The following is an 18,864-nucleotide window of genomic DNA, read 5'->3' as shown; positions in this document are numbered from 1 at the left end:
CACCCTTGTCGAAGACCTGCTGACCCAAGACCAGACCTCCTCACAAAACTGTGTGCTAAGGGCACTTACCGGTGGAAAAATAACTGAGACTTCTTCCTAAAAATCTCTTGGTTTGTCGAAAGTATCTGTTGTGAATCAACTTGAATTTATGACATTATGACAGACAGCTGGCAGGAGATGTGAGTTAGTATAATCTCTTTGTGGCAAGGCTAGCCACGAATAAAACTTATGAAAACCAAAAAGCTAGGCAGCCCCCACTTAGCTGGCGTGGGACACACTATTAGCTCTCCTCTATTACTTGAACCAAATGTGTTCCAGGGACACTGGCTGTATCTTCCGAATCATTAGTATAGTCTTGAGTAAGAGCTAGGATTCTTGTGAACCGGTTCCAGGATTTAACCTTCTGCAGATATACATACATATATATATATATTTGGATATATTTGGATACATATATATCCAAAGGACTTCAACACTGCCTACAGCTTAGTGTTTAATTAAAGTTACACTAAAAATTTTTTTTAAATTTTTTTTAAAAAAGTTTATTTATTTATTTTGAGAAAGACAGAGAATAAAGTGGGGAGGAGCAGAGAGAGAGGGAGAATCTCAAGCAGGCTCTGTGCCATCACTGCTCATGAAACTGTGAGCTCATGACCTGAGCCAAAATCAAGAGTCAGTTGCTCAACTGACTGACCCAATCAGGCATCCCCAAAATTATTCTTTATTTAAAATTTTTCTTACCAGTCTCTTTCAGTTATGAATTATAAAAAAAGTAGTATTATAAAGAAATTATGTAAATATAAATACATATTTATATATAAAGTATTATAAGAAAGAAATTTCTTTATTGCACATTGGCAAACATTCATAGTATAGTATTTCATTTTAATGTTTATAAATTAGCTTTGACAAACTGGATTTAGTGCAACACATAGTTGGGCTAATATGTTCAACTGATAATAGTTTAAGAATTAGGGGCACCTGGGTGGCTCAGTCTGTGAAACATGTGACTTCACCGCAGGTCACGATCTCGAAGTCCATGAGTTTGAGCTCCCTGTCAGGCTCTGTGCTAGCAGCTGAGAGCCTGGAGCCTGCTTCTGATTCTGTGTCTCCCCTTCTCTCTGCACCTCCCCCACTCACACTCTGTCTTTCTCTCTCTCTCAAAGGTATATAAACATTAAAAAAAATTTTTTTTTAATTTAAGAATATATGTAGTCAAAAACTAAATAAACTTGGGAAAGGTTTTTTTCTTCTTCTTCTTCTTCTTTTTCTTTTTGAGTAAGCTGTCTTCTCCATGTGAATTAGTTTACTCGGATACAGAAGGTCCCAAAGCCTGGGTGGCTTACATGACAAATATATTGTCCCACAGTTCTGGAGTCTGGATCAAGGTTGGAAGGTTGATCCGTACGGAGGCTTCCCTCGCTTTGTAGATGTCCAGCTTCTCCCTTTGTCTTCACAGGTCTTCCCTCTGGACCTGCCTGTAAGCATATTTCCTTTCCACCTTAGGACACTAGTAATACTGGATTATGACCTCAATTCCCTCCATGACACCCTAACGACTTTTTTTTTTTAACTTAACTGTTTAATGGCCCTCTCTCCAAATAAAGCCACATTCTGAAATCCTGGGGGCTAGGATTTCAACGAATATGAATTTTAAGGGGACACAAGTCAGTCCATACACCATGTGAGTGCCAACAGTCTTTTGTTTCCTATCTTAATTTATGTTGTATGCCGAGTGCAAGAAAAGTGCTTGGAAACAGTCCCTGAAGGAATGAATAAGGATTCACTTTAATAGTGGGTTTAAACTGTATCTTTTCAGTTAAAATCGAATGTTTATTCTAATTAGCTAATAGATACAATCAACTAGTATGTATTAATGATGAAAAAGCACTATTTCCCTTTTAGGCAAACAGGTCAATCTTAAATTGTCCAGGTAATTTCTAAAACTAGTTTATGGAATTTTAGAATAGAAAACGGGCTTTTTTTTTTTCTTTTTAACTTTACAACGCTTTATTTGGAGTCATGTTGTCAAAGCTGAACAGAAAGCGATAGCTGGAAAGCACGGGATTTAAGAGCTTCATAAACACTGGAGGCAATTGAGAGCATGCTCGCTGGAGGACAAACCTAACCCTCTCCATACACGTTGTTGAGCTTGTCTGTGCTGCTACCACGCTCGCCCAGGACCTCACCCCGCCCCTCTCCGTGCTGACCCCCAGGTTCTGGTACGAGAACCCCGGAGTGTTCACCCCCGCACAGCTCACTCAGCTGAGGCAGGCGTCCCTGGGCCGCGTGCTCTGCGACAACGGCGACAACATCCGGCAGGTGCAGGCCGACGTCTTCGTGAAGGCGCAGTACCCGCAGGACTACCTGAGCTGCAGCGAGATACCGCAGGTGGACCTGCGGCTGTGGCAAGACTGCCGCGAAGGTCAGTGCGCGTGCTGGCCGCCAGGCCTGGCCCTGCGCATGTGCGGGCACGGGCCTCCAGGTTGGATCTGCGCATGTGCGGACACGGGCCTCCAGGCCTGGCCCTGCGCATGTGCGGGCACGGGCCTCCAGGTCTGGCCCTGTGCACGTGCGGGCACGGGCCTCCAGGTTGGATCTGCGCACGTGCGGGCTCGGGCCTCCAGGCCTGGCCCTGCGCACGTGCGGGCACGGGCCTCCAGGTTGGATCTGCGCACGTGCGGGCTCGGGCCTCCAGGCCTGGCCCTGCGCACGTGCGGGCACGGGCCTCCAGGTTGGATCTGCGCATGTGCAAGCAGTGTCATCCAGGTCTGGACCTGCGCATGTGCGGGTGTCGGCTGCCAGCCTTGGAACTGTGCATGTGTGCGCTTATGTGATGTCAAGGGTCAAAGCCTATGCTCCTGAAACAGAGGGGTATGAAGGGAACGGTCTTCTCCCTTTGGGAGTCGGGAGGATGTTGGAGAGGACAACGGGAAGGCCAAAGCGTACCCTCTCTCAGCGTGCTCCGTTTGGATCCAGCCTCCTCAGAGTGGGGAGGAGTCTGACAGAGCAGGGAGGGGCTGTCATAACGGGGAGGGGCTGTCATAACAGGGAGGGGCTTGTCATAACGGGGAGGGGCTGTCATAACGGGGAGGGGCTTGTCATAACGGGGAGGGGCTGTCATAACGGGGAGGGGCTTGTCATAACGGGGAGGGGCTTGCTGTAATGCAGAAGGGCTTGTCATAATGGGAGGGGCTTGTCATAACGGGGAGGGCTTGCTATAATACAGAGGGGCTTGCCATAACGGGGATGGATTTTGTCATAATGGGGAGGGACCCAATAGAATGGGGAGGAGTCTGGCAGAGCAGGGAGGGGCTTGTGTTAACGGGGCGGGGCTTATCATTATGAGGCGGGGCCCAACAGAGTCGGGGGGAGTGCAGCGGACCAGGGAGGGGCTTGTCATAACAGGGAGGAGGTCAGTAAGGTGGAGAGGGACTTGGTCACCAATCTGGTCTCTCGTTCGTTCTCACTGCCCTTCAGATGACTCTGCCAAACTTCAAACTCCAGGGGTTGGTACTGGATATAACTATTTACTGGGGGTCAGCTGACCAGAGAGAGGAGGAAAATAATCATGGTAGCTCAGCTAATTTAGACTATTTAGTCTCCCTAAGATGTTGCAGGCGTGTTCATTGGAAATTTGGGGATGTCCTTATAGAGTTAGACAAAGAACTTTCCTTAGTGATACAAAATTATTTGCCACATCTACCATTTCACGTTTTATGAGCCAAACTCTAAGGTGCTTTATAAGCATCTTTTTTGTCATCACAATAACTCTTAATAAATGTGGCTCTCTTCTTTAATAAATCAGTTAAGCATCCAACTTGGACTCAGGACATGATCTCACGCTTTGAATGTTCGACCCCTGCATGGGGCTTGGTGCTGACAGCTCATAGCCTGGAGCCTGCCTCGGATTCTTTGTCTCCCTCCCCCACTTGCACTCTGTCTCTCTCAAAAAAGTGAATAAACATTTAAAGAAATGAGAATATGGCTCGAAAGTGTCAGATAACTTGGAATAAGGGGTCACCTGAAGCTAGGGAAAAGATGTATGTCTGCTCACACCTCGAAGTGAACTAAGAGCTTGATGGTTCAGAGCAGAACATGCTGTGTGTCCATATGTGAGCACATATCTCTCCCATGATAGTGTCTTGTGGCTCTGCCTGCCTCTACCAGCACGGGTGCTGCCATGGCCTGGTGCCTGCCATATATAGACGCGATGGACCTGGAGGAGCAATGATGTCCTCTAGGAAGGACATGGCAGCCCCGGCACAGAAGTAGTACTTGGTGTTCACAGGAGAGGAGATGTTGCCAGCCCCAACCACCCCAGAGTGGGAAAAGCAAATGCTAATAATATGAGAGAATGCTGGGGCGCCTGGGTGGCTCAATCAGTTAAGTGTCCAACTTCAGCTCGGGTCATGACCTCATGGTTCATGAGTTTATGCCCCGTGTTGGGCTATGTGCTGGCAGCTCAGAGCCTGGAGCCTGCTTCAGATTCTGTGTCTTCTGTGTCTCCCTCTCTCTCTCCCCCTCCCCCACTCATGCTCTCTCTCTCTCTCTCTCTCTCTCTCTCTCTCAGAAATAAATAAACAAGAAAGACTTTTTTAAATATGAGAGAATGTTAACTAAAACCACAGTGACACCTGAATCAGTGTCCTTTGTCTCCATGGTGGGTTTTATGGGACAGAGTAGAAAGTCATGTGGTTCGGTGAGAAGGAGGTGTACTTTTCCTCCCCTCAAGTTCTCAGTGAGTAAGGCTAGGAGGGAACTATGGAATATTTCCAGCTCTCCAAAACATGGGACACAGGGAGGCAATGTGCACGACAAGATGAATGGCAAGTAGTAACACTCCTGCATGTTCTCTGTCCTCAGACTGGGCACTGAGCCCACTGAGCAGAGGAGAAAATAGATAGCATGGCAGGGGTGGGCCGCGATGAACATAGCTGCGCTCTGGATGGAAGCGATGACTCAGGTCCAGGAAGCAAAAGCTGTGGTCTCATTATGCCCGCATGTGCCTCTTCTAGCTTCTCATACCGCCAGCCCTGGGATGGGTGATTCATACATCCCGCCTACCTACCTTACCATCTTCATGAGTCCTTCAGGGAGGGTAGCATTATCCCCACTTCACATGGGAGGAAAATGAGGCTCCCGGGTGCTAAATACATATTCTGAGGTCCCTCAGCTGGGATTTAAACCTCTGTATGGCTATCCTGAAAGCCTTAGCTCTTTTCTCTGTGTGCATCGGTTCCTCAGAGCACCCGTGGGACCAGTGCACAGCACAGACGGTGGGCGGGCACCGAAGGAGGGCACCCGCCTCTTCCACCCTCCCTGTCCTTAGGTCCTGTGGCTCCAGTGTACTGTCAAATTCACAGATCTCAGGACCGTCTCATTACTTAAATTGTAATGCGTTTGCTAATGGCAATACTTGTTAGGGAAGACACAATGGGAAGATTTAACAGACAAGGGGAGGAGGGAATCTTGAATATGTGAAGCATTCTTATTATTAAGGTCCTGGGGCACCTGGGTGACTCAGTCAGTAGAACAGTAGAGCGTCCAACTCCTGATTTTGGTTCAGGTCATGATCTAAGGGTCAAGGGATGGAGCCCTGCACCAGCAGAGACTGCTTAAGAGTCTCCCTGCCTCCCTCTCGCTCTGACCCTCCCCACTGCTGGCATGTGTGCTCACACGCTTTCTCTGTCTCTCTCAAAATAAAAGAAAAATATTTAAATTTATAAAAGATACTAATTTGTGGTCTTAAATAATAAGAGTGCTCTTTCTCTGATAGTGTCTCAAAAATATCTGGAAATTAATTAACCAATAGCAAGTATCTACTAAGAAGTTGGATAGAAAAATGAAGTGTCTTCTTTTATGGTACTGTCATTTAAAAAAAAATTTTTTTTAATGTTTATTTTTGAGGGAAAGAGACTGAGACCGAGACAAAGGGCAACCAGGGAAGGGGCAGAGATTCCAAAGCAGGCTCCAGGCTCTTACCTGTCAGCACAAGAGCTCGATGCGGGCTCGAACTCATGAACCAAGAGATCATGACCTGAGCTAATCAGACCCATACCCACTGAGCCACCCAGGTGCCCTTATGTCACTGTCGTTCTTAAACAGTGGCCACATGGCTGCACACCTCTTCCTTAGGCAATGGTGAGAAGTCATTTCAGGAACAAAATCACGTAAGGATATAAATACACGTAAGAATACAAATACATCATAATGTGAGGAATTTATAGTGAGAACCATTGTGAGTAGATGCAGATTTTATATTTCCTTGTATCTTTGACCAACACATATTTTTTCCCCCATAAAAACTAATTAAAAGACATTCTTTAAAATGAGAGACTTTGGGGCACCTGGATGGCTCAGTCCATTAGGCGTCCAACCTCACCTCAGGTCATGATCTCACAGTTTGTGGGTTTGAGCCCCATATCGGACTCTGTGCTGACAGCTCAGAGCCTGAAGCCTGTCTTCAGATTCTGTGTCTCCCTGTCTCTCTGCCCCTCTCCGGCTCATAGTATCTCTCTGTCAAAAAATGAATAAAAACATTAAAAATTTTAAAAAATAAATAAAAATGAGAGACTTTAAATAGGGACATTTGGTAACTGCTTGAAAGTGGACCATTTATTTACGGCATAGGCTTCTTACATCTCCCAATTAACAGCAGCATCCAGGTGTTTACAGGCAGATATAATCATTCAAATCACTGGGGAATTGTTTTGTGGATCCTTGCTCTGTAGTTTACGGAGGCCAGACAGTGTAGTGGTCTGAGTTAAGTGGGGCCAGAAATGCTTGTGTCAGCCACATTGTGTCGGCCGCTCAGACCTCTTTGGTTGTTACTTTCCTAAAGCATTAGTGGGCGTATTGAATGGACATATTAAAGGAGCTAGAAATCACTATTCATGCTAATCATTATACTTGTCTTACTCCTGTTCTCATTCCTGTTGAAGAATTTCTCACTCTCCTCTGATTATCTCATTCTCAGATTAAGATGAATACAATAGTAGTGCTTAAGTGATTTAATTGTTTTAACTGACATTATCCTAGAGAAAAGTGGAGTCCTGTTTGGGATTTAAACAGCCACTCCAAGCAATCTTAGTGGTTTATCTTTATTAGAAGGAAAGGTATTATCAAACTGACTCTCAAGTAAACTGTATATATTTCTTTTGAAGAAGAAGTCTTTTTTCAAGACTATTTCTTCAGTTCTGTTTCCAATAAATAGGAATTTAGTGGTTAATATTGATTAAAGTTACAAATTTGAATTTATGTAAAAAATCATGGGTAAATTGTTCCTCTCCTAAAAGTATAAATACATTCCAAAACTGTAATATGTAAATGCACTTGAGGTTTGGATAACTATATTTTATTATTCTTTGTTGGTGGAAGGTGTAAGACCTATAAGATGGACATGGGGCTTGTATGTTACTTAGAGAGTGGTGATGCTGTGTGTTTGTGTAGGCTGTGAAGTGGTGGAGTAACTTAGGGTGTTGAGTTGGATTTTGTTTCATTTTGCACGTCATTTTGTAGCAGGATTCTCACACAGAGAGTCGTGACACCGAGGCTTTTCTCTCCAGGAAACAACTTTATTCCAGCCGGCATCGCTCAGTTGGGTTCGTACCCAGAGAACTGAGCTCCAAGCACCACGTGGCATGGTTTTTTAAATATATTTCTTACTTCTTTGTCTCCCATGTGTGGTAACACACACATGCAGTCTGATTAAAGTGGTCTCATGTTATAGGGTTGTAAGGGATGTTGTCACATATGCAAATAGCAAGGTTGCCTTGAGATTTTTTTTTTTTCTTTCCTGAGGGAGGGGACCCTACCACAATTTGTCATATTCGTTATGTTTGTTTCATACCGTTGTATGAACATCCCTAAGTCATTCCATTTATATATAGTATATATGTGATATACATTATATATAAAGGAATTCATTATATATAAAAAGTTAAGTAATTAAAAGGAATTAATTATATATAATATGGAGTATAATATTCTAATAGAATATTAATTCATTTTAATTATTNACACAGGGCTCGAACTCATGAACTGCTAGATCATGACCTGAGCTGAAGTCAGATGCCTAACCGAACAAGCCACCCAGGCAGCCCTCCATAAGCTGGATTATTATAAAATACAAAAGGTAAAGTTGCTTTGTTAAAGGATCTATGTTTTTTAATAAGACATTTTATCTGATTTATTTCTAAAATGTACACTTCATAATTCCATGGACAATTACAAGAGTACCCATTTCTCCATTGATGATTGATGTCACATTTTTTTCTGATAGTCCAGTGAATGAAAATTTGATTAGCTCATGTTTATTTTTAATTGCATTTTTCTGTAACTATGTTTATGCACCTTTTACATGGGTGTTGATTTGGGGGGTTGACTCCTCTGTGCATTATGTATTTGTCCTCCTATCAAACTGTATGAATCCTGCAAATTCTAGATGTTCACAGCGGTGGGCATGATTGATGGCTTAGTGCTGAATTGAAATGATTTTAACATTTTACACCATAGCTCCACATTTGCTTTTTTTGTATATATATTTCTTTATATTTATGTAGGTTTTTTGCATTGCTGTCCTTATCTTTAATTAGATCAGCTGCTACATTTTTTCATTGCTGTTCCTTCTGCCTTTCCATTGCTTGGATCTCAGGTCCTACTATGCAGACAGAGTTTTATTTAAAAAAATTCTTTTTTAATGTTTTATTTATTTCTGAGAGAGGGAGAAAGACAGCATGAGCAGGGAAGGGTCAGAGAGAGAGGGACATACAGAATCCGAAACAGGCTCCAGGCTCTGAGCTGTCAGCACAGAGCCCAATGGGGGGCTCGAACACACAAATCGTGAGATCATAATCTGAGCCGAAGTCGGACGCCTAACCGACTGAGGCACCCAGGCGCCCCAAGAGAAAGTTTTATTAAGATGAGAGGTTTTTGACTTATTTTTTTCATATACTGTTGTTTAGAGCTTTCCTTGACAGGTTAGCCTTATTTACTTGTTCCATCGCTTGCATATGCATTATATACAGAAACCCGTGCGGTGTGTCACATACATCTTTACCTTGGTAGGTGAAGATGCATGAGTTTACTGCTGCTCTCTGTTTTCTCTCACTTTTCCCTTTTCTTGAGGTGCTCCATGTTGTTTATCATTTAAATTTTTCTCAAGAAATACTGCCACTTACACAAGTAAAATGCTCTGAGTTACGTTTTGTCCTCAAATATCTTTTTCTCCCTGAGAAGTGAAGGCCGTTGTACTTTGTCAGATTCCTGAACTGCAGTCTTTTTTTTTTTTTTGTCTCATTGTTTATAGATGTTTCGTCTGTGATTTCTACCTTCTTAAATTGCATTTGGAAGGTTAGATATCAATCTCTTGTTCTTCCTGTTTACATAGTTTTTTCTAATTCCTTAATGCTGTAATCTTACACCTTTATGTTCTTTTTTCCCCCGAGAGCTTCGGAATTAGGTCAGAATATGCCTTGATACAATTTTTCTTATCAATGTAATAGGTTAACTTATATCAGAAAGCTTACTGTATTTAAGTTCGGCTTAAACTCACCTTCATAAATAATTGAGATAAAAGCTTATGTAGTTCCGGGGGGGGCCATTTCTCTGCATTTTTCTCCTTGAGATCAGGAGATCAGTGAAGCAGGGTGATTATCGAAAAGACCACCATATGCCTAATAGAAGAAAGGCAAGATTTTATTTACGGCCTGGCCAAACCTGATCTGCTCTTACGGAGAAATGCAGAGAACTGTGCAGAGAATGGCCCAGAACAAAGATAGCAGCAAGCTTATCTGGATTTCAGCAAGGCAGAATACGTCATTATTTAGTTAACCAATTACAATTTACAGCATTTCATGGTAACCAATTACATTGTGACACACAGACGTTAGTTTTGGCGGGAACCTATCTTCTTAGGAGGGTTTGAAATGACCAATCATAGTTAGACGTTTGAGAAACCGTTGGGTAGTGACTACGTGAAGGACCACCTGACGTCAAATGGTAATGAGGTATTCGTAACCTTTGCATACATGGTGTGGTTAACCAGAACACGGAAGCACAAGCTTGCTAAGCGGATTTACAGAAGCAGAAATAGCATGTTAGTATTTAACTGTGCTTGAGGTCAACCTACAACAATCAGGTTGGGCCCGGCTGTGAATAAAATCTTGCCTTGCTTCTGTTCAGCATTTGGTGGTTTTTCTGACATTCACCCTGTTTCAGTCAACTCAGTCTCAAACTTAGTGAGCAGTTTCTTTGACAAAGGGAAGTGTGAATCTCATATTCCTTTATTATTATATATTAAATATTGTATAAAATATATTTTTTCTTTTGCAATATCCTTGGGCACTAGGCCTGCACAATTTACCCTCCAAATCTCTTTTCTTATCCTTCGTATTTCAACCTCTTATATTTTGCTGAATGTTCTGATATATTTTTAGCTTATGACCACTGATGAGGGAACATAAGGCAAGCTGACAGGCCACAAACATCCCCTTCCCCTCCCCCCCACGCCCCCAGGTGGGATGTGTGTGATATTCCTTGGGCACTCCTGGCTGCCCAATGACAAAGGAAAGGGGGGAAACAAATGGTTAACTGATAAAGCTCATAGTCCTACAGGACCTGAGTCTCCATCAATTTCCAAATATCTTAATAAATCACAAGAAAAAGGCAATCTTATCAGTAGCCTAATCTCTAGAAACCTATAGAAATCTATAGAAACCTATAGACTCTAGAAACCTGGAGCCTTTAGTATCCCCTTCCCCTCCATAGTGAAGTGGGGAACAAAGACAGAAGGAACTGGCAGATAGAACTACATTTCCTTGTAACCTGCAGCCATTGGCAGATACTTGAGGCAGGCTGAGTAAAACCTTTCCACAGGAACTCCTTCCTGTATTCACGCTAATACTTTGCTAGAGGGCAAACAACCATAGCTTGACAATAGCTTGGCCTCCAATATCCTTGGAGTCTTCTTTAGCATGTGAAAGTCTCACTAGAAACTTCCTTGGACTTTACCACCCTCAACTCCATAGCATATAACCAACATCATTTAATTAAGTTTTTCTCTGCAGCATTTGTCCTGCCTTAAATTCCTTTATTATAATTCTTTGTCTCTTCCATCTTGTGTGGCAAGCTCCGTGTCATCTCCTGTTCTTTCCTTGGCCCTGGGGTTCCTGGTGTTATGCCTGAATCACGAGTCCCCCAGAGACCTCCAAGGAGCCGACACCAATGCACGTACATAAGGGTCTTTATTACAAGCTTGGGCAGGGGCTCACTCGTCAGCTGATGAAGTGGCAGCCGTGTGAAGCCCCGAACAATAGCAAGCAGGGTGTTACAGTGCACACGTTGTACGAATAGCATCATCACATAAGTACCAATCATAATTGTACAGTACCCATGGCAACAGTTTTAACCATTCAGTATCTGTGAGGTGTTCATTACTTTTGGTGGGATTTGAAAATTACCAATTATGAGGTGAGTTTAAAGGGCGCACGTGGGGTTCAGGCAAGCAGTGGGTGCTTGGCTAGTTTGTACAGAGTAGTTATCTATAGTCCCCAGACCCTGACTCAGACCACAGGAATGTTACTCCTATCTTTCTTAGCTTCTTTTGATTGGCTGACCTGAGGGTGGTCCGTGGTGGCTTCAGCTAAAGTTCTTCCTTGAACTGGGGCTACGTGCAGCCCAAGGTCGCTCTCTGAATGGAGGCCTTAATCTCAAGATGGCATTACTTAGGCCCTTCACCGGAAGTTATAGTTACATTTCCTCTCTGGGATCATGGCGGGTGGGGGTGGGGTCAGGTCCCACCTACCCATGACGTTCTCAACCTTCTGAGAAGTAGAGACCCCCTAGCAGAAGGTCAGAAGCTATCCAGGAAACCACAGAAATCTGGATGTCAAGTCGTTCCAGAGCTGAGCTGCCTAGTGCTCTTCCCAGGCTGTACAGCTTCCCAGATGCCAGGGGCCCCTTAGGAGGACATGGCCTTGCTCGGTCTCAGGGCCTCCGCGTGGGCCTCTGCGCAGCCCTCTCCTGGCCCTGGCACAACCCACTCACCTGCAGGGTCCCAGGGAACCCGGCGTGCCCTGGTGCGAATCTCTGCAGTTCCCACGGCATCTACCTCAGGACCAGGCAGGCACCTTTCTTCTTGCCTTTTGTCCCTCTGCATCTTTATCAAGGCCTAAGCCCTTTTAGGGAACCGTGGCTACACGAGCCTTCCTGTGTGACAGCGCTAACCTGCAGATGTGGAGGTTCCTGTTTAATCATTTTATGCACACTCTCGTGTGGGCTGAAAACAGAGCGAAGCAAGCTGCGGGAGAGCGCATTTTGATCTGAAGCTAAGGTAGGACCTGAAATTCAGTGGTAAAACACTGGTGTCTTTGAACGTTAAAAGCATTCCCATGTACAAGCTCAAGAGTTACCACGAGGAAGAAGCAAAACACATTTTAACTGTTTACTGTGCCCTTTGTGCTCTGTCCTGCCCTATTGCCAGGGAAGATATAAATCCCACGGTCTCTAAGCCCATGTTTTTTAAAAGACTGTTTCATTTAAAGAGGAATTATTAGGATTTATTTTTAATATTGTAGTCAGATTAGACTTCTCCTGACAAGTTCCTATTTGGTCATTTTGTTTCCTTGTGGAGAAACTTGGGATAATCATCTGTTAATGATTATTTTTTCTCCAGTACATCTTTTCATTTTCACTAAGTAGACATCCCCAGACTCCCTATTTTCTTCATGTTGTGTGATTTAGAGTTGCTTCACTGTTCTGACTTTGCATGTTAGTTATTTTCTAAGAACCCTATAATTTATCAAAACCTTTATTTTTAAAAAAATTTTTAATGTTTATTTACTATTGAGAGAGAGAGAGGGTGTGTGTGAGAGAAAGAGTGTGAGAGAGAGAGAGCAGGGGAGGACAGAGAGAGTGAGACAGAATCTGAAGCAGGCTCCAGGCTCTGAGCTGTCAGCACAGAACCCGATGTGGGGCTCAAACTCATGAACCATAAGATCGTTACCTAAGTTAAAGTCAGATGCTTAACCAACTGAGCCACCCAGGCACCCCTATCAAAATCTTTATTAAAGTGTGATGTTCAGAAGTGAACATAGTTATCAAGGTATATTGTGACATTGGCCTGATTGTCCAATCTGACCCATTCCCTTCCAGACCCAAAATAAATTCATCAACTCTTTGTTTATAAACAAGAATCACATAGCTAAACTCCAAAAACTTCAGGACACTAGGAAAACTTCCCTAGGCATTTTGCTTGTTCCATTTTGTCGTTGCCTACTTTCTGCTTTTTGCCTTAAGGGTTTATTTCTCTCCCCGACTTCTGTATTTAACACGTAGGTTTAAACTGTCCACTGTGTTGACTCTAATTCTGTCAATATGAGCAAACTTCGGCTAAATATGTGTGAACTGATTTATTTGAAAGTATCTAAAGACAATTGTACGCCATCTACTGGGACGGTCTCCTTCAAGGAGCCCATAATTTGAACAGGCGCTACTGTTAGTATTACCAGAGAATGTGGGAAAACAGCAAAGGCAACGGGGAGCTATATGCTGGTTCTGATCTCAAGATGCATGTCTTTGGTACAAGTGGTACAGCAGTAAACTAGGAACACTTATGAGTTAGGCTTTAAGTTTAGCACTCTGGAATGCTTACTATTGGTAAGGAGTAAATAAATAATATTCTATTTCAAATCATGAAAGATTCTAGTAAAGATTGTTTTACCTACTGTTCATGAGGTTTCTGTTTTTCTGAGTATGTAAGAAAAATGCCATTCAGACGTGTCATGTCTATAGACATGCCTGGCTATATTATGTCAAAACAACTTATAGGTTGATTCAGAGTATATATAAACATTAGGCCAGTTTGAGGAGACAATTATCAGGTGAATAATATTATTGCTTGATTTAGTGTTATTCTTATTTCAGCCAGCAGAAAAGTAGTAATTCAGTGCCATAGGTATGGCCTCGAAAACAGTAAGTTTTTACCAAAAATATAAAGAAAGGCATGAGGAACAAAGAGAGGTGCATAAACATAGTTACAGGAAAATGCAATTAAAAATAAACATGAGCTAATCAAATTTTCATTCACTGGACTATCAGAAAAAAATGTGACATCAATCATCAATGGAGAAATAGGTACTCTTGTAATTGTCCATGGAATTATAAAGTGTAGATTTTAGAAATAAATCAGATAAAATGTCTTGTTAAAAAACATAGATCCTTAAACAAAGCAACTTTATCTTTTGTATTTTATAATAATCCAGCTTATGGAGGGGTGCCTGGGTGGCCTGTTCGGTTAGCCATCTGACTTCAGCTCAGGTCATGATCTAGCAGTTCATGAGTTTGAGCCCTGTGTCAGGCTCTGTGCTGACAGCTCAGAGCCTGGAGCCTGCTTTGGATTCTGTCTCCCTCTCTCTCTGCCCCTCCCCTGCTCACACTCTGTCTCTTTCTCTCAGAAATGAATAAACATTTATATATATGTACACATACATACACACACACGTATGTATATATATATATTTTTTTTTTTTTGAAGTAAAAATGAAGAAAAAAGAAAATCACTTGATGAGGATGAGGACACAAACACTGAAAAGAGCTGAGTAGCCTGACAGCTAGGGGTAGAATGCAGATGTCTTAGTTCCAAGTCCAGGCTTGTTTTGGTTTCTCCTTTTCTTACCTCGTAATGTCATAGCTCGTTTTCTTTTCTCTCTACTTTCTGTGATTCCCTCTGAGTCCCTTTGACACAGTAGTAAATATGGGAACTCTTCAGCTGGATGGCCTTCGTTTTTAGAATCCTATGTTAGCACATTGTAAATGCAACACTCTTGACATTTTACCATCAATTTAAACTAATTTTTAGTATCATTTAATCAATAGATCAAGAGTCTTTGCATAATATTATAGACATCGCAGATGCAATTAGCAATATTCACAAGTCCTTATTACCAACCTATGTATTTCAGCAAACTGCATAATTGGCATGTTTGTGCCATAAATCGAATAAATCAAACTTTGCTGTTAAATGGGTTTTACATAGAGCATAAAATATTGCCTTGAGTATCAAGCAGAAAATGATTTATTCTCCACTCATTTTAGAAATTAAAAATAACACCTAATGCAGGTGATGTACTAAGTCACCATGCCACTTGACTAAATAAAACTTCTTTGAAATAAAACAATTTCACAAAGAGCCAACAGATGTATATTTTCTTCTGGGATTTACAGAACCATCTGGTCTTGTAATTTCCAGCTGCATAGTTTACATTAAGTTCTGTCTTTAAAACATCAAGTAATTTTAAATACAGTATGTTATATACAAATGTAAATATATTTATGTTTACTCTTGACTTCAGTTCAAATAAATTGTGCTTATGTTTGTAAACTAATGAAAGTTTAATTTCTTCCATAAGAGACCGATTTTATTACCATCATATTTCACAACGTTATGGCTGTTTCATGCTTAACTTACAAAAAGCCTTCCAAGTATTACTAAACAAGTAAGATTTCAGCAACTCCTATAAAGCTTTAATGAACTAATTAGTTTGCAACAGTGTTCTCAGGTTTGTCTTTGAAAGTTGTTGCTATTTTTAGTAGCACACCATAGGACATCTCCAACTCCTTGGTTCTGCTAGTAGCCAATATCTTCTATGAAAAGCTTGTTGAACTCAAGGTGAGAACAAACCTCATGAACAGGATAAAGGGCGCTAAGTAGCCCTGAAATGATACAAAATACGATGTGTTCAAATGAGGGTACAGTTAATGAATCAAACTCTACTGATACTATTGACTTTACATACGGCATCACGTATTCACTGGAAAATGACATCTCATTAATTCTGAGGATATGGAGTTATCTTCCAAATACAGCATTCTGCATTTATTTACAATCTGTGACATCCCAGCAGGAAAAGAATCTTCTTATATCAGAAGTAGGTTGTTAAGTAATCATGGTGCCATTAAGTTAAGTTAGGAAAAGGTCTCTTAACACCAAACATTTGCTTTTACATTAATAACCAGGTTCCTTTTAGTATTACTATAAAATTTAAAAATTCTCATTCTATATAGAATTATGACTGTTGTTTAAGTATTGACATTGATAGTTAGTGAAGTATACTCCCATGAAATATAAAGTTACTTGCCAGAAACAAAGTATGCCCAGCAGATCACTAGGGGAATAAAATCAACAATGTAGAATCTAAAGGAAACACTGATGAACCACAAGCAAAAATTAAAGAAAGCTAGTAAGACTCCTATGTAGCTGAAGTTTCAGTGTATTAAGAGAATTACTAAAAGTAGAAAATTCTTAGCTGTATCCAAAAACAATTTAAACTCTACATCATTACAAGAGACACACACAAACCAAATATTTAAAATGTATAAATATGAAAGCATAGGTAAAAATAAGTCAGACACACGAAAAGATAGAAACATGAGTGGAATAACAATATTTTTAAAAGTTGAATTTAAGGAAGAAAAGCATTCATGGAGACAAAGTCTACTTTGATTTAACAATCTATATGTATCTTAGTTAGAAACGCTAATGTGTGAAATAACTTAGCTTCTATTTAGCACACTTCAATGGAAGTGTATTTGAATGTTATTAATGAGATCAATTTATAAAAGATATATTCAACTTTGTACCCAATAAACTAAAATTAACTTTACTTTCAAATATCCTCAGCCAATTCTGAAAAGTTGATTACATGCTGTAACCCAAGAAAAGCCAAAATCCTCAGGAGCAAACTGACATGCAATATTCTCAATTTGACTAATCTAAAATTAAGTGATTAGATTTAAAATAAAATTGTTACTTAGGCATTTTTAAATCATTTGAACAAGTATTTTGTCAAGAATGTAATGAAAATTAAGTGGAATATTTAATGCTTTAATAATAAATTAATATTTTAAATTAATGAATGTTTTAGTTTCCTAGGGCTGTCATAATGAAATACCCCCATCTGAGTGGCTTAAACAGCAGACGTTTCTTGTGTTACCATTCTGGAAGTCAGAAGAATATCAGGTGTTACTCAGGTGTTAATTACAGCGGGATTCATCCTGAGAATCTGTTCTCTGCCTCTCCCTTCGTTTCCAGTGGTTGCTGGCATTGACATTACTTGACTTCTCCCATATAACCCCAGGTTCTACCTTCATCTTCACGTGGTTTTCCACCTGTGTATCTGTGTCCAAGCTTCCCCTTTCTTGGACATAGGATTAGGTCCCACATAGGATTAGGTCCCATAGGATTAGGTCCCACCCTCCTCCATGTGAGCTCTTCTTAACTAATTACATCTTCAATGGCCTTTTTCCCCAGTAAGGTTACAGCCTGAGGTACTGGGGGTTGGGGGCTAGGATTTCTACATACGAATTAAGGGGGAACATCATTCAATCCAGAAAAATGCCTTTCTGTTTTTTTAAAAAATATTTTAATCTTTATTTATTTTTGAGAGAGAGACAGAGCGCAAGCAGGGGAGGAACAGAGAGAGGGAGACACAGAACCTGAAGCAGGCTCCAGGCTCTGAGCTGTCAGCACAGAGCCCGACGTGGAGCTCAAACTCACAAACTGTAAGATCATGACCTGAGCTGAAGTTGGAGGCTCAACAGACTGAGCCACCCAGGCGCACTGCCTTTCTGTTGTTTTAAGCCACTGTGTGGTAACTTGTTACACTGCAGTAGATCGTTGATACAGTGGTAGAGTTGAAAGCAAATGGAATGCTGATAAGAGTATGAAGAAATATCCATGGTTTTCTGCTGTGACACTTCCCTTCAAAACAATTGTGGAGACACTTCAGTATTGATTAATTTAGATGAAACACCTTCTAAAGATAGGAAATGTTCATATACTTGGTTCCTTCACAGGAACTGGGAATTAAAGTTGGCTGTTGTTATTATATAAATTGAATAAAGTTGTGCTCAGCCTCCCGCCACAATTGTCATTTTTATTATGTTTCTTTCAGTTTCTCTCTGTACTTTTTTTCCTTTTTCTCTTCTCACCAGCAAATGAGAAGTGCTAAAATGTTAAGAAACAAGTGCTGAAGATATCTTAAACAGTATTGTGTATTTTTGCCAATTTTTAAGGCTGTCATCATTGATATATTTTTAATACATGGAACGCAGCATCCAGACACCAATGTTCCAGAGGTGCAGGGTTTTGATCACATCATGCAAATATGTGTGACTGCCTGAACTACTGTACCTCCACTTCCCCTACTTGAATTTTATTTGTTCACCCATCAAGGAATGTCAGTCCGCTCCACCAAATGAGAATATCAGACCTAAAGCAGCATGCTGTCTTCAGAATCCTCTGACTTAATTAAGTTAATCATTAATGTCCATGACCCTTGTCCTGACATGTCTCCTTACCGTGTGTCCACCTCTGGGCCAGACCAGATGGGGTCTGAGTTCAGATATGAGTCTTAGGGACATTATTAGAATCTACATGTCTGTTGAAATAAACTTCCCTTTTTTCAGTACTCACTGCCAAGCAGACTGACACCATGTTTCTACTCGTTTAATTTGATACTACTTTTAAATAGCAAATTGTTGCTTCTATACAAATTCTGCATATTGTTCTGTGCTAGTTTTCACAACAAAGAAAAAAAATCCTGAAGTGTTTATACCAATTATTTTGGGGGAAATTATTTTTTAGACTCACTTGGCATTGTCTTGAAAAAATAAAAACCCTACAAACACATTACCTTAAGTTTTAATTCATTCAACGATAGTTTTTGAATGCCAGTTGTATGCTTATGAATAAAAACATTTATAACTTTGACATTATGCAAAAGTTGTTTATGAACTAAAAGTCATTTATCACATTCTCTAAAATTTATTACCAAAATAAGAAGCAGGTTTGAGCTTCCTCTG

The 18,864-nt window shown here is 41.0% G+C and overlaps 1 protein-coding gene across 1 annotated transcript in view; it reads left to right on the top strand.

The window, feature by feature from the left end:
• Positions 1 to 18,864, top strand: part of PXDNL (peroxidasin like) — a 430,252-nt gene that overhangs the window by 386,551 nt on the left and 24,837 nt on the right. The window contains exon 20 of the mRNA XM_077757094.1: positions 2,217 to 2,425. Within this exon, the coding sequence (XP_077613220.1) occupies positions 2,217 to 2,425 (209 nt within the window). The remainder of the gene's footprint in view (positions 1 to 2,216; positions 2,426 to 18,864) is intronic.

Source organism: Crocuta crocuta, unplaced genomic scaffold (genome assembly GCF_008692635.1).
Source record: "Crocuta crocuta isolate KB4526 unplaced genomic scaffold, BGI_CrCroc_1.0 scaffold465, whole genome shotgun sequence".
Lineage (NCBI taxonomy): Eukaryota > Metazoa > Chordata > Mammalia > Carnivora > Hyaenidae > Crocuta > Crocuta crocuta.
The sequence above is the reverse complement of the archived record's forward strand: the minus strand, read 5'-3'. Positions and strand labels throughout refer to the sequence as shown.